Source organism: Fukomys damarensis, unplaced genomic scaffold (genome assembly GCF_012274545.1).
Source record: "Fukomys damarensis isolate Sample0158 unplaced genomic scaffold, DMR_v1.0_HiC HiC_scaffold_27, whole genome shotgun sequence".
NCBI classification, from domain to species: Eukaryota; Metazoa; Chordata; class Mammalia; order Rodentia; family Bathyergidae; genus Fukomys; species Fukomys damarensis.
This window is the reverse complement of record NW_022900939.1, coordinates 4,643,326-4,666,385: the sequence shown is the minus strand read 5'-3', so window position 1 is coordinate 4,666,385 and position 23,060 is coordinate 4,643,326. Positions and strand designations below refer to the sequence as shown.

Below are 23,060 nucleotides of genomic sequence, written 5' to 3'. Positions count from 1 at the left end.
TAGATTTTCTATTTCTTATATTTAGCACTTAATTGATGATACCAAATTATAAAGTTGTAAGTATTTGTATCTCTACATGTCCAAAATTATGTTTTTTTTTAAAGTAAAGACCAGCTGGAAAGGAAAAAATAACAAGAGTCCATTTTTTTCAGAATGAGACCAAAAAATTTGTTCGAAGAAAAATGTAAATGTGAAAAAATATAAATGTCTAGCATCACTGTTATTTTAATTGTCTAGAAACTTCAATCTTCTGCATGATTCTAACGGCAGCACTTTTCACCTCTTTGTTTCTGAGACTGTAGATGAGAGGGTTCAGCATGGGGATCACAATCGTGTAAAATACAGAAGCCACCTGATCCCTCCCCAAGGAGTAGGATGACTTCGGTTTTAAGTAAGTAAAGATCATGGTGCTGTAGAAGATGGAGACACCTAGGAGGTGAGAGGCACAGGTGGAGAAGGCTTTCTTCTTTCCAGCAGTGGAATTAATTTTCATGATAGTGGACAGGATGGACAGATAGGATCCAGATATCGTGATGAGGGACAGCACTAAGTTAGACCCAGCACAAATGAATATAATGATTTCATCCTCAGTAGTGTCACTGCAAGACAGGGCTAAAATAGGGGATGTGTCACAGAAGAAGTGCTGGACGACATTAGAGTCACAGAAGTATAGTCTGCTCATGTAAACTGCATTGACAGTGGAATCCACAAAGGCAATAACATAGGAGCCAGTTAGCAGGGACCAACACAGTCTTGTAGACATAATGACTGGATAGTGTAGGGGTCTGCAGATAGCGACACAGCGATCATAGGCCATGGAGGAGAGAAGGAAACATTCAGTGGCACCACAAACTATAAAAAAGAACATCTGTGTGAAGCAGCCCAGGAAGGAGATGCTCTTGTTGGAAGTCAGTAAGTTCTGTAAGGTTTTAGGGGTGATGACACTTGAGTAGCTGAGGTCGAGAAATGACAGGTGAGTGAGGAAAAAGTACATGGGGGTGTGCAACTGGGGATCCGTGCGAATGATCAATATCATCCCCATGTTCCCCAGCACCGTGATCAGGTAAATCAGGAGGAAGAGCACGGAGAGGACCAGCTGTGTCTCTGCAGAGTCCGTCAGCCCCATGAGGATGAAGCCAGGCACAATGGTGGAGTTCCATCTACCCATGGTGTCCTGCTGCACTTATCTGTTGAATAATAAGTTTGAAAAATTACCCTGTCTCCAAAAATATTTTTATTTGTGTGAATTTCTCATTATGTCCCATAGTATTACAGAATGTGATGAAAAGTACTGTGAAGAAGAGTAAAGAAAATAAAATCTCCATGTATAGATATGGGTATAAAAAGACATTTGTTTCTGACACAATGCAGGGTTTTATCCTGTTTTTAGCGTGGAATTGATACTACTCTAAACTTTTTCCCTTGTTAACACATGCAATTCTCAAGAAAAGATTGTATTACAAAGATTTTTGTCCAAATACTTTACTCCTGAAATAGGCTACTGATTATTTACATAAAAACAAGAAGTTACATGTTGACACTAATTCAATCTTGATTTTGACTTCACATAACAGACTTACCATGCTGTGTTCCTGATAGAAACTTGTTTAAAAATCCTGAATGAGGACATATAATTGACTACTATGAAAACCTTTTTTAGTTTATTATTCATTTTCTTTTTTTTCAATGTGTTTTTATAATAATTAAAATAATATTTGTCTATACATTGAGGCCATACTCTTAAGTGAAATAAATAGATACCGAATAGTTTTTCTAATGTAAAAAACCTAAAAATGCAAGCCAGGTTCAAATTGTATAACTGATAATATGAAATAGGAAGAAAAGATCTAATGGAGTAGGGAAGTGGCAAGGGTAGGGGAAAGGAAAAAGGAAAAAGAAAAAAGTATGAGAAGAGGAATAAATGGAAACAAAGTCTTTGTAAATAGGGAAGGATGGAAGATGTCAAGGAAGGACAGGGGATGGGGAAAAAATAACCAAGATGCATCATGTAAAGGTACAAGATCCCAATGACGAATGTAACTATATTATATACCTTAAAATTATTAATAAAATTAATGAAAAAATCATTTCTGTCTGGGACTTAGGTGATTTACATTAATATTAAATTCCTGCAGATATATTAACCAAAAAAATTAACTTTTAAAACATCTGGATTCTTAAAAATAGACTGCTTCTCTGGCAGAGAGCTGGATTACTCTTCCTATTCTCCCCTCAAATGACTGCTTAGAGAATTAGTGTTCAGTCTCAAAAATATCATGACTCCCTGAGAAGAATATTCAGACACCACCCCAGAGAATCGGGTCGCTTTTACTTGGAAAAGATAGGCAGGGAGCTTGGAGTCACCTGGATGCAAAAGCCCTGGCAGAAATTAACACAGGAAGTTAGATTTGTGGGGAGAAAAGGCTCCTGTCTCTCCTGTGGAGTAAATACAGTCTTTCTTTCCACCAAAATAACTTTTCCCCACTTTTGTTGAGGCAGCCAGAGGCAGCATGGACCTTCAGCTCTGCTAACAATGTGTTTTTTTTACTTGTCCTTTCAAAATCCATTTTCCTCAAAACATTACATTTTCACAATGTATATTGCTTGTATATTATCATTTCCACAAATTCTATATACTTTTTCTGAAAATCTTAAAATTACTTATGATGAGGCCCAAATGATGTGTGTACATATTTTTGACAAAGTCCTGTTTATTTGTCCTAGTATAATTCCCTGCTGTTCTCATGATACTTACCGTGCACTGAAGTTGCTGAAAAAAATCTGTCTTCCAATGTTGTCTGCTAGAAATTTATGAAGCAAGAAGTATTAGCAGAAATAAAATAGGAAACCATATAGTGAGATGAAAATTAATTGTAATCTGTTTGTTTTTCTACGGGTAACTTATCTTTACGCTTTTCTGCATTCTTTTTTTATTCTGAGGAAAATGGTTTCACCCTAGAAATTTTGTTCAAGTCTAGATCAAATGCAAATGTCACTCCAAAGTTTCCTTTGGAAAGAGTCGGAGGAGGAGCTGTGAACGGAGACAGACCAGTGTGTGCCTCTCCTCCCAGTCAGCCTCATATACTGTGCATTCAGGACACCGCAGCCTTTGCTCATCCTCGGGGAGCAATTTCCAGGGAAGATTACTTGGACCAACTTCAAAGAGAAAAGTTCAAAAATTTAATGAACACAAGATTTTGTCTTTTCTCTTAGAAGTCCCACATTTAGAACATAAACACTTCATCTTCTCTTGTGATGCATGAAGATTCTGCTGAACTCCATTTATTTACTTTTAAAATTGGGGCAGAGTTATAGAAACTTGCTAAGAGTAATGTTTACATTTGAGTGATTAATTGGAAATTTTTGACTTGGAAGTTAGAAAACAAATTTTCTGAGTCATATTTTCTTTAAAATTGACAGTATGAAGGATGAGACCATCAAAATTTTTCACCTGGAAATGTTTTATACTTAAATTGATGACCTGGCCAGAGACATAACACATATTCATTCAAAGAAGGTAGAAAATATTAAAATTCAAAGAAAAAATAAAACAATTCAAGACTTGTCACAGTTTGTTTTTCATAACAGTAATTTCCTCCACTTATTTTATTTGTGAGAAAAAAATCTAATTTGGATCTATATTTTTAAGTTTGCCTAATTATTATAATACAGTGCATCCAATGTTTTATCCTGGTTTTTGACTCAATACATTCTTCCAGGACCAGGTGTGTTAGTCTGTTACTAAGGAGCCCCTCAGGTCTCATGCTTTGGACAGGACTCCAGTACTCACTTACAGGACTGAAAGGATAAATAGGCATCCTCAGGCCCCACAGGAAAGGGGCAGAACCTACACTATGTTTTGTCTGAATGTTTGGCTTCTATAGGCAACATTCAAGTAATAGATTTTTAGCATTTTAGTGTACCTGATTTTTTTTATTTTGTAAAAGAAAAATAAACAGAAAGACATAACCAGCCAGGATACTACCATGAAATTCGTATGATTAGAGGAAAAATACCTGCTTTGTTATATCAAGTCATGGAAGATCTTGTCTTGAGAAGATTTACAAGAAATTAAAACATAATAGTAAAGCTGAAATAGTTTATTGAGGGGTGAGAGTAAAGGTTAGGTTTTTGTTACAGAACTTTTGTATGAGCTTCAGTTCTCAGCCCTGCTTTATAAAGACAGAATAATCATCAGTAACGTCAATATCCAGAAAACCAATCATTCACCAACATATAATTTATACGTTATTAGAGGAACACTCCAACGTTTTTCCTCATTTAGGATCAGAAAGGAGTAGGGAGGAAATAAGTAGGATAGGATAGGGGAGAAAGGCCTTAAGGAGAACATTTATATATAAGAAGAAAAGTGGGAAAGACAGGATAACAATGAGGATAGGAGGAGGGGGAATACAAAAGAGAATGTGAGAGAATATAAATGAAAAGGGAGAGACATAAGAGAGTGGAACTAATTAAAGAGTTAGCAGGCACATATTTTTTAAAAGGTAAGAAAGCCTGTGAAACAACTCTGGCCGGAGAAAACCTAATAAAACAAAATTAGACCCTCTAGCTGCACGCACAATAGCATAATGCTTAGAAAATCACACACACTGTGACTCTAAGAACTTATGGGGGCATCTGAACTGGAGACCGGTGTTTCCTGTAGAATTCCACTCTTTGCCCTCTTCCCTAGGAAGTTTCACAGGAGAGGAGAAACACACTCCTTCCTGATACTCTAAGTTTGCTTTCTTCCTGCCCCTTTTGATGTAGAAAAACCTATGGGGTTGCAGGGAGCTCTTAAGGTTCGTGAGGGGATGTGTGTACCTGGTGAGGTAACATGGTGACCCCACAGGGAATACATATATTAGTATTTTATTAACTACATGACTGCTTTCTCTTACCTTAGGTAGCTGCCCCATCCATGTTACCTGTGCATTTTATTTAAAGTGGCGGTGCTCGCCTGCTCCTCTTTCCTCCTGTGCCTGTCAGCACCTTCTCTCATCAGTCTCTTCCTTAGAGAGGATTCCAATCTTAGCTGTAAATTCTTCTTCGCATTGCGCTCTCTGGTGCCTTTCTAGCTCTGCTCTCTCTCTCCTTCTCTACCTGAGTCCTTTCAATCCCTCTAAGAGATTCCTCTAGTAAAGCTCTGCCATTTCACCTCAGGACCAGCCAGGGAATCGAACTACAGAGGATAGAAGCACTCTAAGATTTCCTACTAATTTCTCTATTAAAGCCGCATGCTGTGCTCACTTCGGCAGCGCGTACACTAAAAGCCGCATGCAGCCCTTCCTCCCCTCTTTCCCTGCCTACAGACCTGAACACCCACAGGAGAGAATGAGAAGAGATGGAGTAAAAAAGACAAGGAAATACAATTGGAAAGTAAGAAAAATTATAGGCAATTGTAACTCAATTACTAAATTATCAGCTATGTCTATCTGATAAAAAGACAGAAAACCACAGGAAACAAACAGCTATAAGAGAACCTAACCAACCAAGGTAACGCCCTATATCAGCAAAGCAATAGCTTTAATTCTTGCACAGTTACACACACACACTCTGATCTGGACTGGAGACCAGTGTTTCCTGTAGAATTCCACGGTGGGACAGGGCCTCATAGAAGGAGCAACATGGAAATCACGTTGTCTTTCCCTGTGTCTCCTGCTCAGCCTCTGTCCAGGTGGGAGAGGCCATTTCCTGCAGCCTGGAGCTGAGCTCCGCCCTCCATGGTGACCTCCGTCCTCTGCCAGGTTTGCCCTTGGGGAGCCTGGAACACAGCTGCCCTCATCCTCTCTGCTCTTAGGAGCCAGGTTGAGGGTAAAACGGGGTCTGCCTACTTTTGCTCGGGTGCTTACCATGGCCCCAGTGCCTCAATTCCCAGGCCTGGCTCCCAGATGCTTGGATGCCCAGTGTCTGTGCATTGCTCTGGTTACTCTGAAAAACTCCCAGCAGAGCAGAGGGCTTGGGGATTCAGTCTTCACTGAGATAGGGTAAGGAGCTGCACACACCCTGCCTTTCAAACCATTCTGCAGCCCAGTTCACAGCCTTGGAGGCCCACTTTCCACGAATCCTCCTGAGCCTGAGCTCTGGCCTGCAGCAGTGTTCAGAGCGCCTCGTTTTCTATATCCTGGCCTTTGTGTTCTGCTGTTTCACTTCACTGGGATGGATGTGCTCACCACAAGCTGTGCTCCTGTTCTGTCTCACTCCATGGAGAATTCCCCACCCTCATGTCTGCTCTCCAGCTAGCTAGGCGGGAGGCCATCTTTCTTATTTGCTTGATTTCACAATTTTGGGTCCAAGCTGCCCTTGTTTAGAATCCAACCTAACTATTAAGGAGGTCTCACTATTGGTCTGGAGAAAAGCAGCTGTTGCATCCTGATGAACAGAAGACCTGGGGGAGTCTTGTCTCCTACTCCACCTACCAAAATTAAGTTATTGCAAATACCTCTCAGCATGAGTGTTGTGGAAATCTTTCTCCTGCATATACTACTTAGGCAAAGCGGGAGGAGGCTTCCAAGATGGCCCCAGGCCCGAGGCTGACTCACTGCACAGGGAGATACTGGGAAGCACCCCTAGCTGCCTAAGAGCTAGGCTCAACTCAGGTCTCCTCCTCCTTGGGCTCTGTCTCTGCTAGCAAAGTTGGCCTTTGTAATATGGGGAGGTTTCTCTCTTATCACCATGAGCAAGGGCAAATTCTCCTCCACACTGAGCAACCACTTCCTGGGCTAGTGAAGGACATGGCTTACTCCTCTTTCTAAATGTTACATATCTGAGTTTGACCTGATCGCTAGGTCTCTCCTGTTCCACCCTAGTGACCCTGTATCTCTGCAATCTCACTGAGCTGAGTATCTGCTGGATTGGACAATTACCTTTGAATGCATGAGAAACACAACATGTAAATAATGTTAAGAGCAAAAAAAATAATAATAATGAAGGAAGGAAGGCAGGGCATAGTGGAGCATTTCTGTCATCACTGCAAATGGGAAACTGAGGAAGGTGGATAACTGAGGTTTAAGGTCATCCTGGACGACATAGCAGGACTTGTTGTCAAATGCTCTCCCTGTCAAAAAACAAAAGAGGAAGAAAACTTAGAGGTAGCCATGGTGACATCAGTCTGTAATCTAAGCACTGAGGTAGGAGGGTCATCTCCAGTGGCCTACAGAGTAAGTCCGTGGCCTAAAGGAAACTTGTAGTGAGACCCTGTGTCAAACAGACAGGAGGGGAGGGCAGGGAGGGAGGGAGAGAGAACATTACATAATAAAAAAGATTTATTTTGTTCTTTTATGATGAGACGGGGCTCAGGGAAAGACAAGAAAGGAAAGTACAGGGCTGGGGATTTGTCACAGTGGTGCCACATCTGTTCCTAAATTCGGGATACTAAGTTCTGTCCATGGTACTGGGGAAAAAAAAGGAGTCCTGGAGGGCTAGGGTGATTAAAATGATCAATATTTATATGCGCCAATTAAACATGCTCTGAGATGAGTTGTGAGGGGTGCTCGCTTTAGCCTTGACATTTTCTAGCCTGTTGTCATGGAATAGTGAATGGAATAAATTTACATACTCATCATGGTTAGATTGTCTTTGTCTTAACATTTCACAACTAGCCAGAAATCCTAAGACAGTGAGGAAACTCTCCTACTTTGCAGCAGTAATAATGTGCATATCTATTTAGGTTATTCACTATGGAACAACTTTATTAATGCCTGCACATTCTGTGGTTATATCTCTATGAAATTGTTGTACCTTTTCATTGTATCCCAGATGAGAAAACCATATATAAAAATTTTAAACACTTGGCTCAATGCCATGTATCTCTATAGAATGATATCCAAATTATAAGTTAAGATGCCATGCAACAGAGCTCAATTTTTAAAATTTATGTTACATAAAGAAGTGAAAGAATTGCCTGATATTTTTACTTTAGTATGGAAGATCTTCATTAACTCAGCGAAGGAAATAAGACAGAATATTAATGTGTACAAAATAAATTGTAGGAATGATTCCCACTGGACCTAGTAACCATGACAGTGAGTAGGACATTATACATTTTGGCTTGGATTATTAGGATACAGTGCCAAAAATATTTTTTAAAAAGTAAGGAAGGAAGAAGGAAGGAAGGTAGTGAGAAACAGGGACAAGAGGGAGAGAGAGGGTAAGGAAAGATGGAAGAAACAGGAAAGTACAAATAAAAGAAGGACTGAACGAAGAAACAATGCAGCAGCAGAACAGAGTGGATAGGATCAGTTGGAAAAGGTCTGAGTTGAGGAACCACCGCATTTTCAAGATTCAGAAGTGAATATTGCACTGATAAATGTGGTGTTATACATAGAAAAGATTCTCCAAGTAATAGCAATGGATAAGAGAGGTTCCATTAACGCATAAATTGTACAAATCTACAGTAAAACTTCCTCTACCCTTGTTTTCAAATCCATTTAATCTACACAAACATAATTTCATTGAGCCTTTCCCATCTGAATTCATATTCATTCACACAATCTAAACTCCAAAGACAAATCCCTTCCCAGAATAAGTGCAACCCATGAAACTGCTCACTTTTGCAAAGTGTGGAAGCATGATGAAAACACTGTGAGCACAGAGGAGTCTCAGCTGCGGTGCAAAGCACAGTTAAAGCCACACATGAGCAGAGGTGACAACCCTCGAACCTGTAATCAGAAGAGGATGTATTAATGCTCCAAGTCTCCTCTGTTCATCACTGTCAAACATGTGTGAGAATAACTTATATGATCAACTTGTTCAAATACACACATTCCTGGCAGCATTTGTCTAAAGGCATCCACAGCCATTGGAATAAGTGTTTTAGTCAAGAGTATAATCAACATGCATGGATTTGTCAGAGTTTAAACTCAGTAGATGGAAGTTATGGAAAGTGTTTGAGATCACACTGAAATATACACGCATGCATACACACAAGCCCACACACACACACAAAATTAGAAACATGGAATCGTACAACAGAGTCATCAGTGGAGTCACTGCAGATTAAGAAATAGTTATTAAGTTGAAAAAGAAATGATGGAAATCTAATCAGAATGAATGTTAAGAAAATGAAATGAATAACTGTACAAAGAAACAGATGTTTACTATCAAATAGTCTAATAGAAAGCAATAACTGAATAGGAAAAATATGAGATTATACACATAAACACATTTTTAACAATAAAGAATCTAGGAATCCATTGGTTAAGCAGTTCAAAAGATCCTGGGAAGGGTAACACTGAAGGACGCTTGACTCTAAGCAGGAAGAGAAATGACAAATGTAGCAATTCTAAAGAAATGTTACAAACATTGCAAAGTTTAATTTTAGTTTCTTTAAAACTAAATGGCTTAAGGAAAATAATATTATTGGACTATGAATTTATGCCAAATATAAAAATAACATTTATGAGAAAAAAATATAATTAGGGAAAATTGTTCATATTATTGAAGGGGTCTTTTATTGCTGATTGTTTAAAAGGGGCTGGATATGTAGCTTTATGGTACAGGGCTGCCTCTTGTCCATGGCATGGATTCAATTCCCACTACCAAAAAGAAAATTATATATAGAGGTATATACATATATTTCGTAGACATTATTATAATATGGGGTTCACAAAAGATCATTACTGCATGGAGAACAACAAATATAATATCAAGAATAAAATGAAGATTTCACCAAGTCCTCACAAAAATTAAAATGGAAAGACAAATATGTTATAAAAATATTCTGCTGATGAATTTGATGATTAAAAAGTAAAGCTCCTGAAAGATTCATTAGAAGAAATATGTAATATGTGTCTACTTAATAAATTATAATTAATAAATTATCTAAATTATAATTATTAAATCATAATATATAATATAATAAATTATAATATATGTCTACTTAATAAATTAAAATATTTTAATTCATATGAATACAATCTTCTCAATGGTTTTTCCCTAATAAAACAAATCCTCACCTGTGCTTCACACTGGATATTGGATGAACTCCCTCTGACGATGTGGGAGAAGGTAACAGAGCCAAAGACAGGAGAACCTGAGCACCGAGTTACCTGCCAGAAACGGTTAACCCAAAAGTCAACAGGGTGAGGATGAAACAGGATAAATTCAGGTGATAGCCGTGGACATTGTTTTGTGTTGAGCGAGTCTGTTCTTGAAGGTTTCATCAGGCTAGGAAAACTTTCCTAATGCAATTACCCTGCCATCATCATCCACTATCTGATGTTATTTTTTCTGCTACCAAGTTCATTTTTTGTTTCTATGTTTGGATTTGTTCGTTTGAAACTTTAACCCCCAATGCCAAGCACAGTGTCTTCCATTAGAAACTATACAAAACATTGCACAACACACACGTTTCAATGATGTCTCTTTTAATAAAGTATAATAGCAATGTTGCTGTGAAGTCATTAATCTTTGGGAAGCAAAATCAGGTGTTTATAGTTTGCTGTGCTGCATTGTGGTCTTTGCACAATCATATAATCGTATTTCTATTCCATAGCACACTGACCTGGCTCTGTGAACGACGGCATGAGGTCTCACATTATTTCAGAGAAACAACTTCCATTGTATAAACTATGTAGTGATAGGAGACGTAAATGATGGGGCAAATGCAAATAGTTTAGGGGTTTCTTATGGCCAAGAGATCATATTATGCTAATTTAATAACATGATATAAATGCTTTATGCACTATGTAATAAATAAAATCAAATAGCAATAGTTTATTTAAAATTTAGAAACGTCTTCCATTTAAATATTTTACAAGTCATATGTTCTCTTGACAGGTTCTCCAACAGAAATCAATAAATTTTCTAGCTTATACAAGTAAGAATGAATGAAAGAAAAGACCACATCTAATAAACATATCAAAATGCTTGCCGTTAGCGTTGGAAAATTACTCCTATAGTAAAAACATGTTAATCTTGCAAGACACAGGCAGATTAGACATAAATCTTTAAACAAAAAGCAGCAAATATTATACAAGAAATTATAGCAAAAATATATTATATGTGTAAATATGTATTCACAACCACTGATATAGAAGAACATGCACAGAAATGTCAATAATTAATACACTGTTTTTTCTTTCTCTAGTAATTGTCATTTTTCAAACTGTCTTCAATGTGAGGATATATTACTTTTTTATAACTTTGAACTAATTCAATATTTAACTTTATTCTTAATCCAAAATTGGGACCTCTTGGCTCCAGGTTTTCTTTTCCTTTTTAGGTGTTATGTTAGCATATTAAATTAACAAAACTTCATGCAACATGAAGAAATTTTATTCAAAAATGTATTATGTACAAAATATCGTAGTAATGCAAGGGATCTTATGATGATCACCAGTACGCAAACAATGTTTGACAACCTCCTTCTGAAAGACATACATGGAATTATTATATATCTTATGCAATGGATGGTACTGTTAGAATAATAGTGAGAAAAGTGGGCTGTACACTAAAAAGGTGGCAGATCTCGAATCTAAATGCCTGAAGCTTGATTTTAAAGCCATTTCTCAAATCATTGCTGTACTTATCTATATTATAAGCACAACTAATATAAAATTTCCTAAAATCAGACCACACATGAATATGGTGTGATTTAATTCCATTATGAAAAACATATCTTCTTTATTTGTGCATTAGTTGCACTTAAAAGCACTTGTATTTATTCACAGATCAACCCATATTTCGTGCTCGAGGGATGAAATATAAATGTCGAAAACATCTGTGCCTGGAAATATCCACTATAATATTTGAGAAGGAAAGGAGAGCTCGTGAGGAAATAAAAAAAAGATAAAAAAACGCACATTTTTTAATTCAAAAACAGGCTAAATTGCCATTAAAAAAAGTGTAAATGCTTAGCACCACTGCGATATTAACTGTCTGCAGCCTTCTCTTTTCTGCGTGATTCTAACAACAGCCTTTTGCACCTCTTTGTTTCTGAGACTGTAAATGAGAGGGTTCAGCATGGGGATCACTATTGTGTAAAAGACAGAAGCCACCTGATCCCTTCCCAAGGAGTAGGATGTCTTTGGTTTTAGATAAGTGAAGATCATAGTGCTGTAGAAGATGGTGACACCCAGGAGATGGGAGGCACAGGTGGAGAAGGCTTTCTTCTTTCCAGCAGTGGAATTAATTTTCAGGATAGTGGAGAGGATGGACAGATAGGACCCAGATATGGTGATGAGGGACAGCACTAGGGTGGATCCAGCACAAATGAATAAAATGAGTTCAACTTCAGAAGTGTCACTGCAGGACAGGGCTAAGATTGGGGATGTGTCACAGAAGAAGTGCTGGATGACATTAGACTTGCAGAATAGCAATCTGCTTATACAAACAGCATTGACAGTGGAATCCACAAGGCCAATCATATAGGAGCCAGCAAGCAGGGCACAACACAGTCTTGTGGACATAATGACTGGATAGTGCAGGGGGTGGCAGATAGCTACGTAGCGGTCATAGGCCATGGCAGAGAGAAGGAAACATTCAGTGGCAGCCAAGAGGATAAAAAAGAACAGCTGGGTGAAGCAGCCCAGGAAGGAGATGCTCTTGGTGGAAGTCAGTAAGTTCTGTAAGGTTTTAGGAATGAAAACACTTGAGTAGCTGAGGTCGAGAAATGACAGGTGAGTGAGAAAAAAGTACATGGGGGTGTGCAGCTGGGGATCCAGGCGAATGATCAGTATCATCCCTGCATTCCCCAGCACAGTGATCAGGTAAATCAGGAGGAAGAGGCCAGAGAGGACCAGCTGTGTCTCTGCAGAGTCTGTCAGCCCCATGAGGATGAAGCCAGGCACACTGGTGGAGTTCCTTCTGTCCATGGTGTCCTGCTGTTCTTATCTGTGGAATAATCAAATCTGATACTTAGCCTGAGTGACCAAAAAAGTATTTCAGTGTGTGAATAATAAAATTTTTAATAATATAGTTTAGTATTTCTAAAAATTTTTCAGATTCTACTGATTTGAATTTAAAACATACCAATGCCATACATGGATAAGGATATAAATTGACCTTTTTGGCTAATATTTTAAAATGTTACAGCCTATGTCACAAGAACTAACCTGTTCAAATTGTAAATACTTCCCTTAGTTAACACATTAAGTCCAATCCATGTGACGATAATGTGCTCCAGTCACCAGAGTGCAACTAAATAATTTATTTCAGAACAAGGGCACAGAAAGTGACATCTGAAATGTGAGCTACTCCTTATTAACAATGTGATCCCACCAAAGTATTTTGATCACAATGAAAATTTTGACTGCCTTATGAACAGTTGTTCCTGCTTATTATTTTTTTAGCACACATGTAAAAGTATATGTAGTAAATAATTCAAAACAGTTAAAACGTGCCAGTAACTCTTCCTTACTTTTCATTCCTTTGGAATACTAATTACAAATTAAATTTCCCTTTGGGAATTTAGTGAGTCATATTACGATTACATCCACATATTAATATTGTTTAAAATAGCAATACTGACAATTAATTTGAAAAGAATTTCAAACATTAGGATATTTTAGACGTGGGCTGCATCCTCCCACTGAGAGCAGAGCTCTTCATCTTGCTCTGCTCCTCTCAGAGCAGTCACACCGAGGTCCTGCTCTGCAGAAGTCACCTCCTGCCTCTGAGCAGAGCAGGCAGCGCTGCCCTGGGTCAGGTCTGCTGTTATCTGGACAGGGGAGGGAGGGATGGGGAGGAATCCGGGTGTCACAGCCCCTGTGCCCCTGAGCACAGGAAGATCCAGATCAGAGACTAAGATGCCCAACCCATCTCCTTCCCCGTAGCTGTGAATAAACCCTTGTCTTTCCACCAAAAGAAATTTTCTGCCACTTTTTGTGGGGACCAGGGAAAGTATGGACTTCAACTCTGCTAACAGTGTCTTCTCCCAACTTGATCAGACAAAGTCAAATTTATTTTAAAAGTATATTTTCAGGGCCAGGGATTTTGCTCAGTGGTTTGGTGGCCTGCCTTGCAAGTGCAAGGACCCGAGTTCAATCCCCAGTACCAAAAAAAAAAAAGTACATTTTCAAAATATGTGCATGTGCTGATGACTTTGATTCTACGCACTCTACGTTTAGTTTCAGAAATCTTAACTTTACTCCGGGTGAGGCCTAAATCACACACATTACTCAAGGTAAGGCCTAAATCACGCACATAAACCAACTTCCTGGCAAAATTTCCGTTTCATTTTGTATGACCTAATCCCCTCTCATTTTAGGAATGATACTTACAGTGAGACAAAGTGGCTGAAAACCAATTTTTTTCCAGTGTAATCTCTGCAGAATCTTGTCAAGCTCAAATTATTCTCAGAAATAAAATACCAAAACCTAACAAGCAGCTGAAAACTTCTAGTAGACTTGTTTCTTGATGTAATTTATTTTTATGCTTTTGTACATTCATTTTTTCTATTCGGAGACAAATTATATTCAGTTCAGCTCCCAGAAACTCTAGGAGGAGGTTTTATCCTGAAAGGAACTGAGGGCTAAACTGTGTATGTGAACTGGACAGTGGGCGCCTTCCCTCCCCGTTAATAACTCCAGGTGCTCAGGTAATGGGCACTGGGAGAAACGTGACATTGGTCATCCTCGGGGCCTAATTTCCAGGGAAGTTTTCCTGGCCTGATTCCAAGGACAAAAGTTCAAGGATAATACTCAGAGAAGTTTCTTTCTCCCTGGGAGCACCCAAAATCATTTTAACTTTTTTTATAGGTGACTGTTTCCGATGTTCATTCTTTTTCTTTGCAAAGTGACATATAATACATAACTTTGTAGAGAATAACATTTGCATTGAGGCAAACCATCAGGGATTTTTGACTAAGTTGTTGGAGAAAATATTTCCAGAGATGTATTTATGAATGATATAGAGGAGGGAATATAAAAATCTCACCAGGAAATATTTTATACTTACATGTATATGACTTGACCAAAGAAATAAGTCATCAATTTTGAAACAAATCAAAAACAACAAAATTCATAGAAAATCATAAAGCAATTCAATACTCCTTAATACTTTGCTTACAGAATAGCTTCTCCAATATGTTTGCCTTTGTGTCTCTGAAGCTCATTTTGGTTGCATAATTCTAGATTTACCTAATTATTATAATTATGTGTGTAAATACTTTGCTTACACAATAATTTTTCCAAAGTATTTGCCTTTGTACCTGTGAAACTTATTCAGAAGTACAATTCTAGATTTACCTTATTATTATAATTCTGTGTGTTTGCTATTATCCTAACTAAATAGCTGAGATATCAGAAAGGCCCGTGACTCTGGTAGGCTCACATTTTATCATCCAGCATGTTCAGGTGTTACCTATTCTGCAGTGTCCCATCCCTTACCAGACAAACCAAGCATTTCCAGCTGATGCCTGGACATCTTAAGGTGTCACCGCAGTGGGGCAGAAGCTCCATCCCAGTGTCTGTGACCTGCTCCATCTCCGTAGTCCATGCTCTGTAGTGCAGGTTCCTGTCTCAGTATGTTTAATTTTATTTTTGTTTTGTAAAAGGAAAGTGAACAGAAAGACACAATCAACCCTGAATTTAACATAATTTCTTTTCAGTTAATTTAGTAGAGAAATACTGTGTATAGAATCAGGTCAAATGACTTAAAAAGAATAAGAATTTTTCTAGAGCCTCATTCTTCTGTTTTATGCTATCAGTTCAAGGTGTCCAGGTGGATTATCTGACTTTTCCACCTCATTTCCCTAAGAATTTGCCTTTGATGAACAGGCAGATTGTTTGTGCTTGTGCCTTGTTTGAATGCCTTCTCATTTCTATTTTTGTTGTTGGAACTATCCTTGGTTTAATTCCTGGGTTAATATTTCAAACTTCCTGTTGTAGCTTGTCTTTAGGTTTTGAGTCTCCAATGACTCTAGGCAATCTCACTTTTAGTACACCAGGAAGGACAACTGATTAACTCAATCACAACACCTTAGCCCATGTAATACAATCAGCATCACAGTAGCATCAACCAAAACTTAGAAAATAATTTGTGGTAGTTATTAATCTCTTAACTTTAACTGTGTGAATTAAATCAAAATTCAGCCTGGAGTTCAAAACAATGGCCTTTATGACCTCCATATCTCTGTGGTTTGAATCCAGGTAGCAGACCAGGTAGGAGGCTGGAGGCACACGGGGGTGGTGGCAGGTACCCACATGACTGTGCCACTCACCGTTCCTCTGCTGAGGAATGGGAGTTAGGGAGCTGTGCCCCAGCCTTTCTTAGTTGATAAAATTTTAATTGCATTTTCAGTTTCATTGATTGATATTGGGTTGTTTAGAATTTTTAGGTCTTAGTAGTTCAACTTTGGTAATTTATAGGAATCTAGGAATCTGTTCATTTCTTCTGTATTTTCCATCTTATTGGCATGAAGTTTCTCAAAATAAGTATTGGTGATACTCTGGACTTCTTGGGTCCATTGTAATTTCACCCTTTTCATTCCTAATTGAATGGGTTTGGGTCTTTTCTTTCTCTTTTTTTGATAAGATCAGATAAGGATTTGTTAGGTTTGTTTATTCTTTATTTTTTCCAAGAACCAACTTTGGGGTCTGTTGGCTGTCTGCATTATTCATTTAGTCTCCCTTGCATTGGTTTCTGCTCTGATCTTTATAATTTTCTCCCTTATATGAGCTTTGACTGTGTCTTGTTCTTTTTTATTTTAATTTTTATTTATTTATTTATTTATTTTTGGTACTGGGGATCAAACTCAGGACCTTGTGCTTGTGAAGAAAATGGTAGAACCATGAGCTATTTCCCCAGCCCTGTCCTGCTCTTCTTTTTCTAGAAGCTTGAGGTGCAACATCAGGTAGTTTAATTATGCTTGCTCTGTTTTCTTACTACAATTATTCACTGCTATGAATTTCCCTCATAAGACAGCCATCATTGTGTCCCACAGATCCATACATGTTGCATTGTCATTATCATTGAATTGTAGGAACTGTCTGATTTCTTCTTTAATATCCTCTGTGGCCCTTTGGTTATTCAGAAGGATCTTGTTAAATTTTCATGTGCTTGTGAAATTCTTTAGGTTTCCTTTGGTATTGATCTCCAGTTGCATCACACTATGATCTGATAATATCCAGGGATTCCCTTCAATTCCTTTGCACTTACTTAGACATGTTCTCTGAGAGAGAATGTGGTCTACTTTGAGAATGACCCCTCATCTCAATAGATGCAGAAAAAGCATTCAAAAAATTCAACACCCCATCATGATAAAATCCCTACAAAAATAGGAATAGATGGTCATTATCTCAACTTGATAAAGGCTATTTATGAAAAACCAACAGTCAATATCATACTAAATGTTGAAAAATTGAAAAGCTTCACATTAAAATCAGGAAAGAAACAAGGATTCCCACTATCACCACTCTGTTCAATATTGTCCTAGAAAACTTAGCCATAGCAATTAGACAAGAATAAGAAATAAAAGCAATGAAGATAGGACAGAAAGAAGTGACACCGTCGTCACTATTTGTTGTTGATATGATACTCAGAAAACCCCCCCTCAAAAAAAAAAAACTCTGCCAACAGAGTTCTACACTTAATTGACAGATTCAGTAGAGTAGCTGAACACAAAGTTAACACTCAAAAATCAATAGCCTTCTTATACACAATTAACAGTCTTACTGAGAGAGAAATTAGGAAAATAATTCCTTTCACAATAACATCGAAAAAAGTGAAATATTTAAGAATCAACCTAAAGAAGGAGACAAAAGACCTCTACACTGAAAAATACAGCAATCTGAACAAAGTGATAGAAGAGGATACAACAAAATGAAGAGACATCCCTTGCTCCTGGGTAGGAAGAATCAACATAATGAACATGACCATAGTCCCAAAACTAATGAGAACCAAGACCTCTCATGTAAAGGTACAAGATCCCAATAATGAATGTAACTGTACTGTATACCTAAAATGTATCAATAAACCCAATTAAAAAAAACTGTGCCACTATTAAAAAAAAAACTGCTATATGGATTCAGTGAAATTCCTATTGAAATCCCAACAGTATATCTCACAGAATTTGAGAAAACAACACAAAAATTCATTTGGAACCTGAAGAGACCTAGAAGAGCAAAAGCCATTCTAGGCAACAGAGACATGGCAGAGGGGGTACCATAATTCCCAACTTGAAACTATACTACAAAGCTACTGTGATAAAAACAGCATGGTACTGACAAAGAAACAGAAATGAGAATCAGTGGAATATATTAGAAGTTGCAGAAACAACTGCAGACATACTGAGCTACTTCATCTTTGACAAAGGAGCCAACCATCCTCACTGGAGGAAAGATAGCTTCTTTAATACACAGTGTTGTGAAAAGTGGCTTTCAACTTGCCAGAGATTAAAACTATATCCTTATCATTCATCATGTGCTAAACTAAAATCCAGGTGAATTAAATATCTAAATATCAAAATAGAAACAGTAAACTTACTTGAAGATAAATTAGGTAGAACTCTCAAAGACATTGGCATAGCAAAAGACTTTTTGAACAAATCCTCAGGAGCATGAGAAGTTACACAAAGAATCAACAACTGGGAACTCATTGTATTAAAAATTTTTGCAGTACAAGAGAAACCACAAAAAGAGTTGAACAATTCTTTTAACAATAAACTTGGCTTCCTTAAAGCACACCAAAGTATCAAAAGTTCAATATGTTTCAAATACCACTAGATTTGATAGGTCAATTAATAAAATATTAATCTGTTCATTAAACTGGCTTTTAGAATTTATAAATCAAAATACTGTGAGTGCTGCTTCGCAGACTTCATTCTCTATAGATGCATTTGCTGCTTACACGGATGTCATGTTAGTTCCCATTGGCAATTTTCATTTTCACCTCTCTTAGTACTGGATATCTGTGTTTTTCAGGGCTATGGATCAAGGTTTTATAATTCACAGCTGGAAAATATCCATCACTGAGATCAAATACACAAGAACAAAACAGAGTGCACCAAATTGTCTTAACTTCAACATCAACAAAATTTCTCCCATTATGATGACACCTAGCACCAATGGCATATAGGCAAATGTCTCTCCTGATGCTGGCTTATCATATAAGTAGTGATCAGAACTAAAGTCCAGACATTCTATCCAGGAATCGCTAAAATCTCTGTGGAATTTTGGTCATTCTCATCATGGTCATTATAGGAGGTACAAGCCTCATTGTTTCTTTTATGCGGTGACCAAATAAATTTAGATCCTTAAGCTGGTCACAGATTAGAGGAGGCAGGTCCTTGCCACAGACTGATTTTTGTTCTGTGATTGCCTATGCTTCTGAATTGCCTTATAGAAAACATTCTTGATCTCTCACTGAGCTGCAACTCTGCTTCTGAAAGTGGCCAGAGGCAGCCAACCTGGCAGCAGTCCGGCTGCATGGCTAGAACCTCCATCCAGATCTGCACACAGCTGTGCCACCTACTCACTGAGTTGATGTCTGGTCTTTTTTCCATGTAAACAGTGGTTAGCTGTTAAAATTATGAACTCAGAAAGAGCTTCAGACAGTTTTTTTCTCCATGTTCTCCCCAACTTTGAAAGCATCCTTGTGTTTCTCTTTCAATTATAGAAAGCTATTGTTTAACATGGGCTATGTTAAGGGCACTATTTAGTATTTTCTTCTGCTCCAAGAAAAGTGTTTTGACACATCATATGTGACTCCCTTCCCAAACCCAGGTGTTGACAGATGACTGTAGCCAGCTTCTGCAGTCAGGTCTTCATTTTATTATTAAAAAAATAAATGCAGCAGCATCTCTCCCTAGAAGGTAAGGAAATGTGTTGTCCACCACAGTAAAATGTGATACCAGCCCACACTTCTCATATGCATTCTCTAGGAACTCAATAGGATTTTTCCCAAATGCTACAGCATGCCCAAGCAATGGAACTGGGGAGAAAATGTATCATGGAATTTTCACTCTGACCAGCAAGTGGACCAGATGGACAACGTGAGGCAGAACAGGCAGTGTGAAGGTGCAGACCACCAGCAGCGTGGAGAGGAGGCTGCCTCACTTCATTTGCTCCACTGCCTGCCCCAGCACAGATCCTCCTGCCTACAGTAAGCCCAGCAGCATCTTCCCTTTGCTATAGCTTTCCCTGCCAGACACACTGGAGGCTGAGTCACTGCAAAAACTCACAACAGAAAGAGCTAGAGAAGCCGATAGGCAAGGAGAGAAAAATAAGGAGATTTTTATCCATCTTCTTGATCTAAGCTTGTAGACGGCCACATATGGTAAATTCATTATCAATTCTTTCCTTTGCAGCAGGTTTATTTTAAAAGTATAACACATGAGGTAAATGTGATACTTATTAATTTATTTTCAAAGCACATTATAAACCTGAAGACAAAAGGAGAAAGGAAAAGAAGCCTGTCTGGGTTTCCTGGGGTTGTGATACTCATTGTCTTTTCCTAGGATATGGTTTAAAATTTTTGTCAGTGCTTGTTCAGTATTCATGAAGTTCCTAAGGTATTCTTTGTCATGAAAGTATCTTATTTCTCCATCAATTTTAAAAGACAGTTTTGCAGGGTACATCAATCTGGGTTGGAAGTTGTTTTCCTTTAGGGCTTGAAATAGGACACTGCAAGCTCTTCTTGTCTTGAGATTTTGTGTTGAGAAGTCTGCTGTGATTCCAATGGGTTCTTCTTTGTATCTGGTATGTTTCTTATGTTTAACTGCTTGTACAATTTAATTCTGTTGGATTTCTAAAATCTTAACTATTGTATGGCTAGTTGTAGATTTTATTTTTTATTTTTTTATCATGGCCTGTATGCCTCACTTTTTAGTATGTTAAGTTATTTTCCTCTGCTTAGGAAGTTTTCTACCATTACTTCTCTGAGAATGTTTTTTATGTTTTTGCTGTCTCTCCTGTTTCTTCATTGACTCTGATCATTCTTATGCTATTCTTTGCATCGTCTAGCAGCTGTTGGATTGATTTCTTGTGGTCCCTTTGTATTTTTAAGAAATTTTGCTCCTGGTCACTAATTGCAACCCCATCATCTACATCTAAAATTCTGTCCCCACATTGGCTCATTCTTCTTCATAAACATTCAATAGAATTTTTGATCTCCTGGAAATCTGTTTTCATCTGTTTTATGGATTCCATTTGTTTCCTATGTTGAGGTTCTATCACGTTCCTAAGCTCCTCTATGTTTTCTTATCTGTATCTACTCCAGACTTATTAATCATGTCTTGTACTATGGGCACAACCTCTGTTGTTATCTGAGAAATTATTTCTGATTCCATTTTTGAATTGCTTATTTTTTGCATTTTAATATTTTCTACTTTTTTCTAATGGATATACATTATGACTATGTTCTACTCATTAATTTAAATATAAACATTTCCAAGCAAAAAAAATTGTTTTCCATCCTTTAAAATGTCACTTGTAAAGAAAGTACAAACCCAGAAATTTTTTCTCTAAATTTTGAGCCAAAATGTCCTGACTGGTCATTCAAATACAAAATTTATTCCTGGTAAATTTATATGACTGTGTGTTAATTAAAAAAAAATGTGGTTCAGCAGAAACTTGAAGCATCACATGAGGAGGTGAAATGTTTATGTTCTAAATGTGGGATTTCTAAGGGAAAAGGCAACATCTTGTATTCATTATTCATTGAACTTTTGTCCTTGGTATCGGGCCAAGAAATCTTCCCTGGAAATTGCTCCCCAAGGATGAGCAAATGCTGCAGTGTCCTGAATGCACATATATGAGGCTGACTGGGAGGACAGGCACACAATGTCTGTTTACATTCACCGATCCTCCCTCAGACTCTTTTCAGAGGATAATTCAGTTGCCATTTCAATTTGATCAAGACTCCAACAAAATTTCTGGGGTGACAGATTTTTCCTCAGAATAAAAATGAATGCAGAAGAGCATAAAGATAAATTATCTCTAGCAAAACAATCAGATTACAAAAATTTTCAGTTCAATATATGGTTTACTGTTTTATTCCTGGGAATATTTTGTGCTTCAGAAATTTGTAAAGAGACAACATTGGAAGACACATATTTTCATCAATTGTATTGCCCAGTAAGTATAATTTTGATAAGATACACTCACACACATATGTATAAAATTTGTACCTCCCCATAAATAATACTAAGATTTTCAGAGAAAGGAATAAACAGTTTGTGAAATTAAGGTATAAAAGCAATGTACATATTCTGAATATATAATGTTTTGAAGAAAATTGATTTTGAGTGGGTAAGTTCAAAAATACATTGTTACAAGAGATGAAAGTCCATACTGATTCTGGCTGCCTAAAAAACAGTGGGGACAAATCACTGTGATGAAAAGAAAAGGGTGCATTTACTCCACAGGAGAGACACGAATCTCTTCTCCCCACAAATATCTGTCTCCCTGTGTTAATTTCTGCTGGGACTTTTATGTCCAGGTGACTCCAAACTCCCTCCCTCTCTTTTCCAAATTAGAGTATGCTTTGACATCCTGGGGTGGTGTTGAATTTTGTTTTCAGGCAGTCATGATATTTCTGAGATGGAATATTAATTCTGTGTGCAGTCATTTGAGTGGGGAACAGGAAGATTACTTCTGCTCTTGGCCAGGGGAATCTGGAGAAGCAGTCTACTTTTATAAATCCAAAAGATTTAAATATTAAGTTTTGGTTTTTGTTACTTTATCTTCAAGAATTTGTTGTTAATGTGAATTACCTCAGTCCCCAGACAGAAATTATTTTAATTAGTATGATAAGTCATTGGGAATAAAAGGACAATGACTAATACACTAAAAATGTTTTTTATCATGGTAAATTATGTATCCTCTTTCAGACCTGGTAAAACAAGTTCTGATGAGGAACACAGTATTAAATTTTTTCTCTGAAGTCATAATATCTAGGTCAAATTAGTGGCATTGTGTAACTGCTCTTTTTTACATAAGCAATCTGTATGCCCTTTCTCTAAAGTAAAGAATGTGGATAAGAGTCCTTATGGCATAAAATTTTTCTGAGAATTGAATATGTTAAAAATGGAAAGAGTTTTGAATAGCATCAGTTTTCATGCTAAAAACATGATGTAACCCTTTAATATATCAGAAATACGTTACTTTATACATATATAT

The 23,060-nt window shown here is 37.4% G+C and overlaps 2 protein-coding genes and 1 pseudogene across 2 annotated transcripts; all 3 read right to left on the bottom strand.

Annotated features, from left to right (window-relative positions):
* Positions 1-220: 220 nt before the first annotated feature.
* Positions 221-1,168, bottom strand: LOC104851198 (olfactory receptor 8H1). Its single transcript, XM_010608372.1, has one exon. The coding sequence runs from the start codon at positions 1,166-1,168 to the stop codon at positions 221-223; it is 948 nt and encodes a 315-aa protein (XP_010606674.1).
* A 10,687-nt stretch (positions 1,169-11,855) lies between these two features.
* Positions 11,856-15,363, bottom strand: LOC104851279 (olfactory receptor 8H1). The gene is made up of 2 exons (XM_010608449.1): positions 15,330-15,363; positions 11,856-12,834 (listed from the first exon to the last, which is right to left on the bottom strand). The coding sequence occupies exon 2, from the start codon at positions 12,813-12,815 to the stop codon at positions 11,856-11,858; it is 960 nt and encodes a 319-aa protein (XP_010606751.1). The 5' UTR covers positions 12,816-12,834; positions 15,330-15,363.
* Positions 15,364-18,801: 3,438 nt separating this feature from the next.
* LOC104851278 lies at positions 18,802-20,059 on the bottom strand (annotated as a pseudogene).
* Between the last annotated feature and the right edge of the window lie 3,001 nt (positions 20,060-23,060).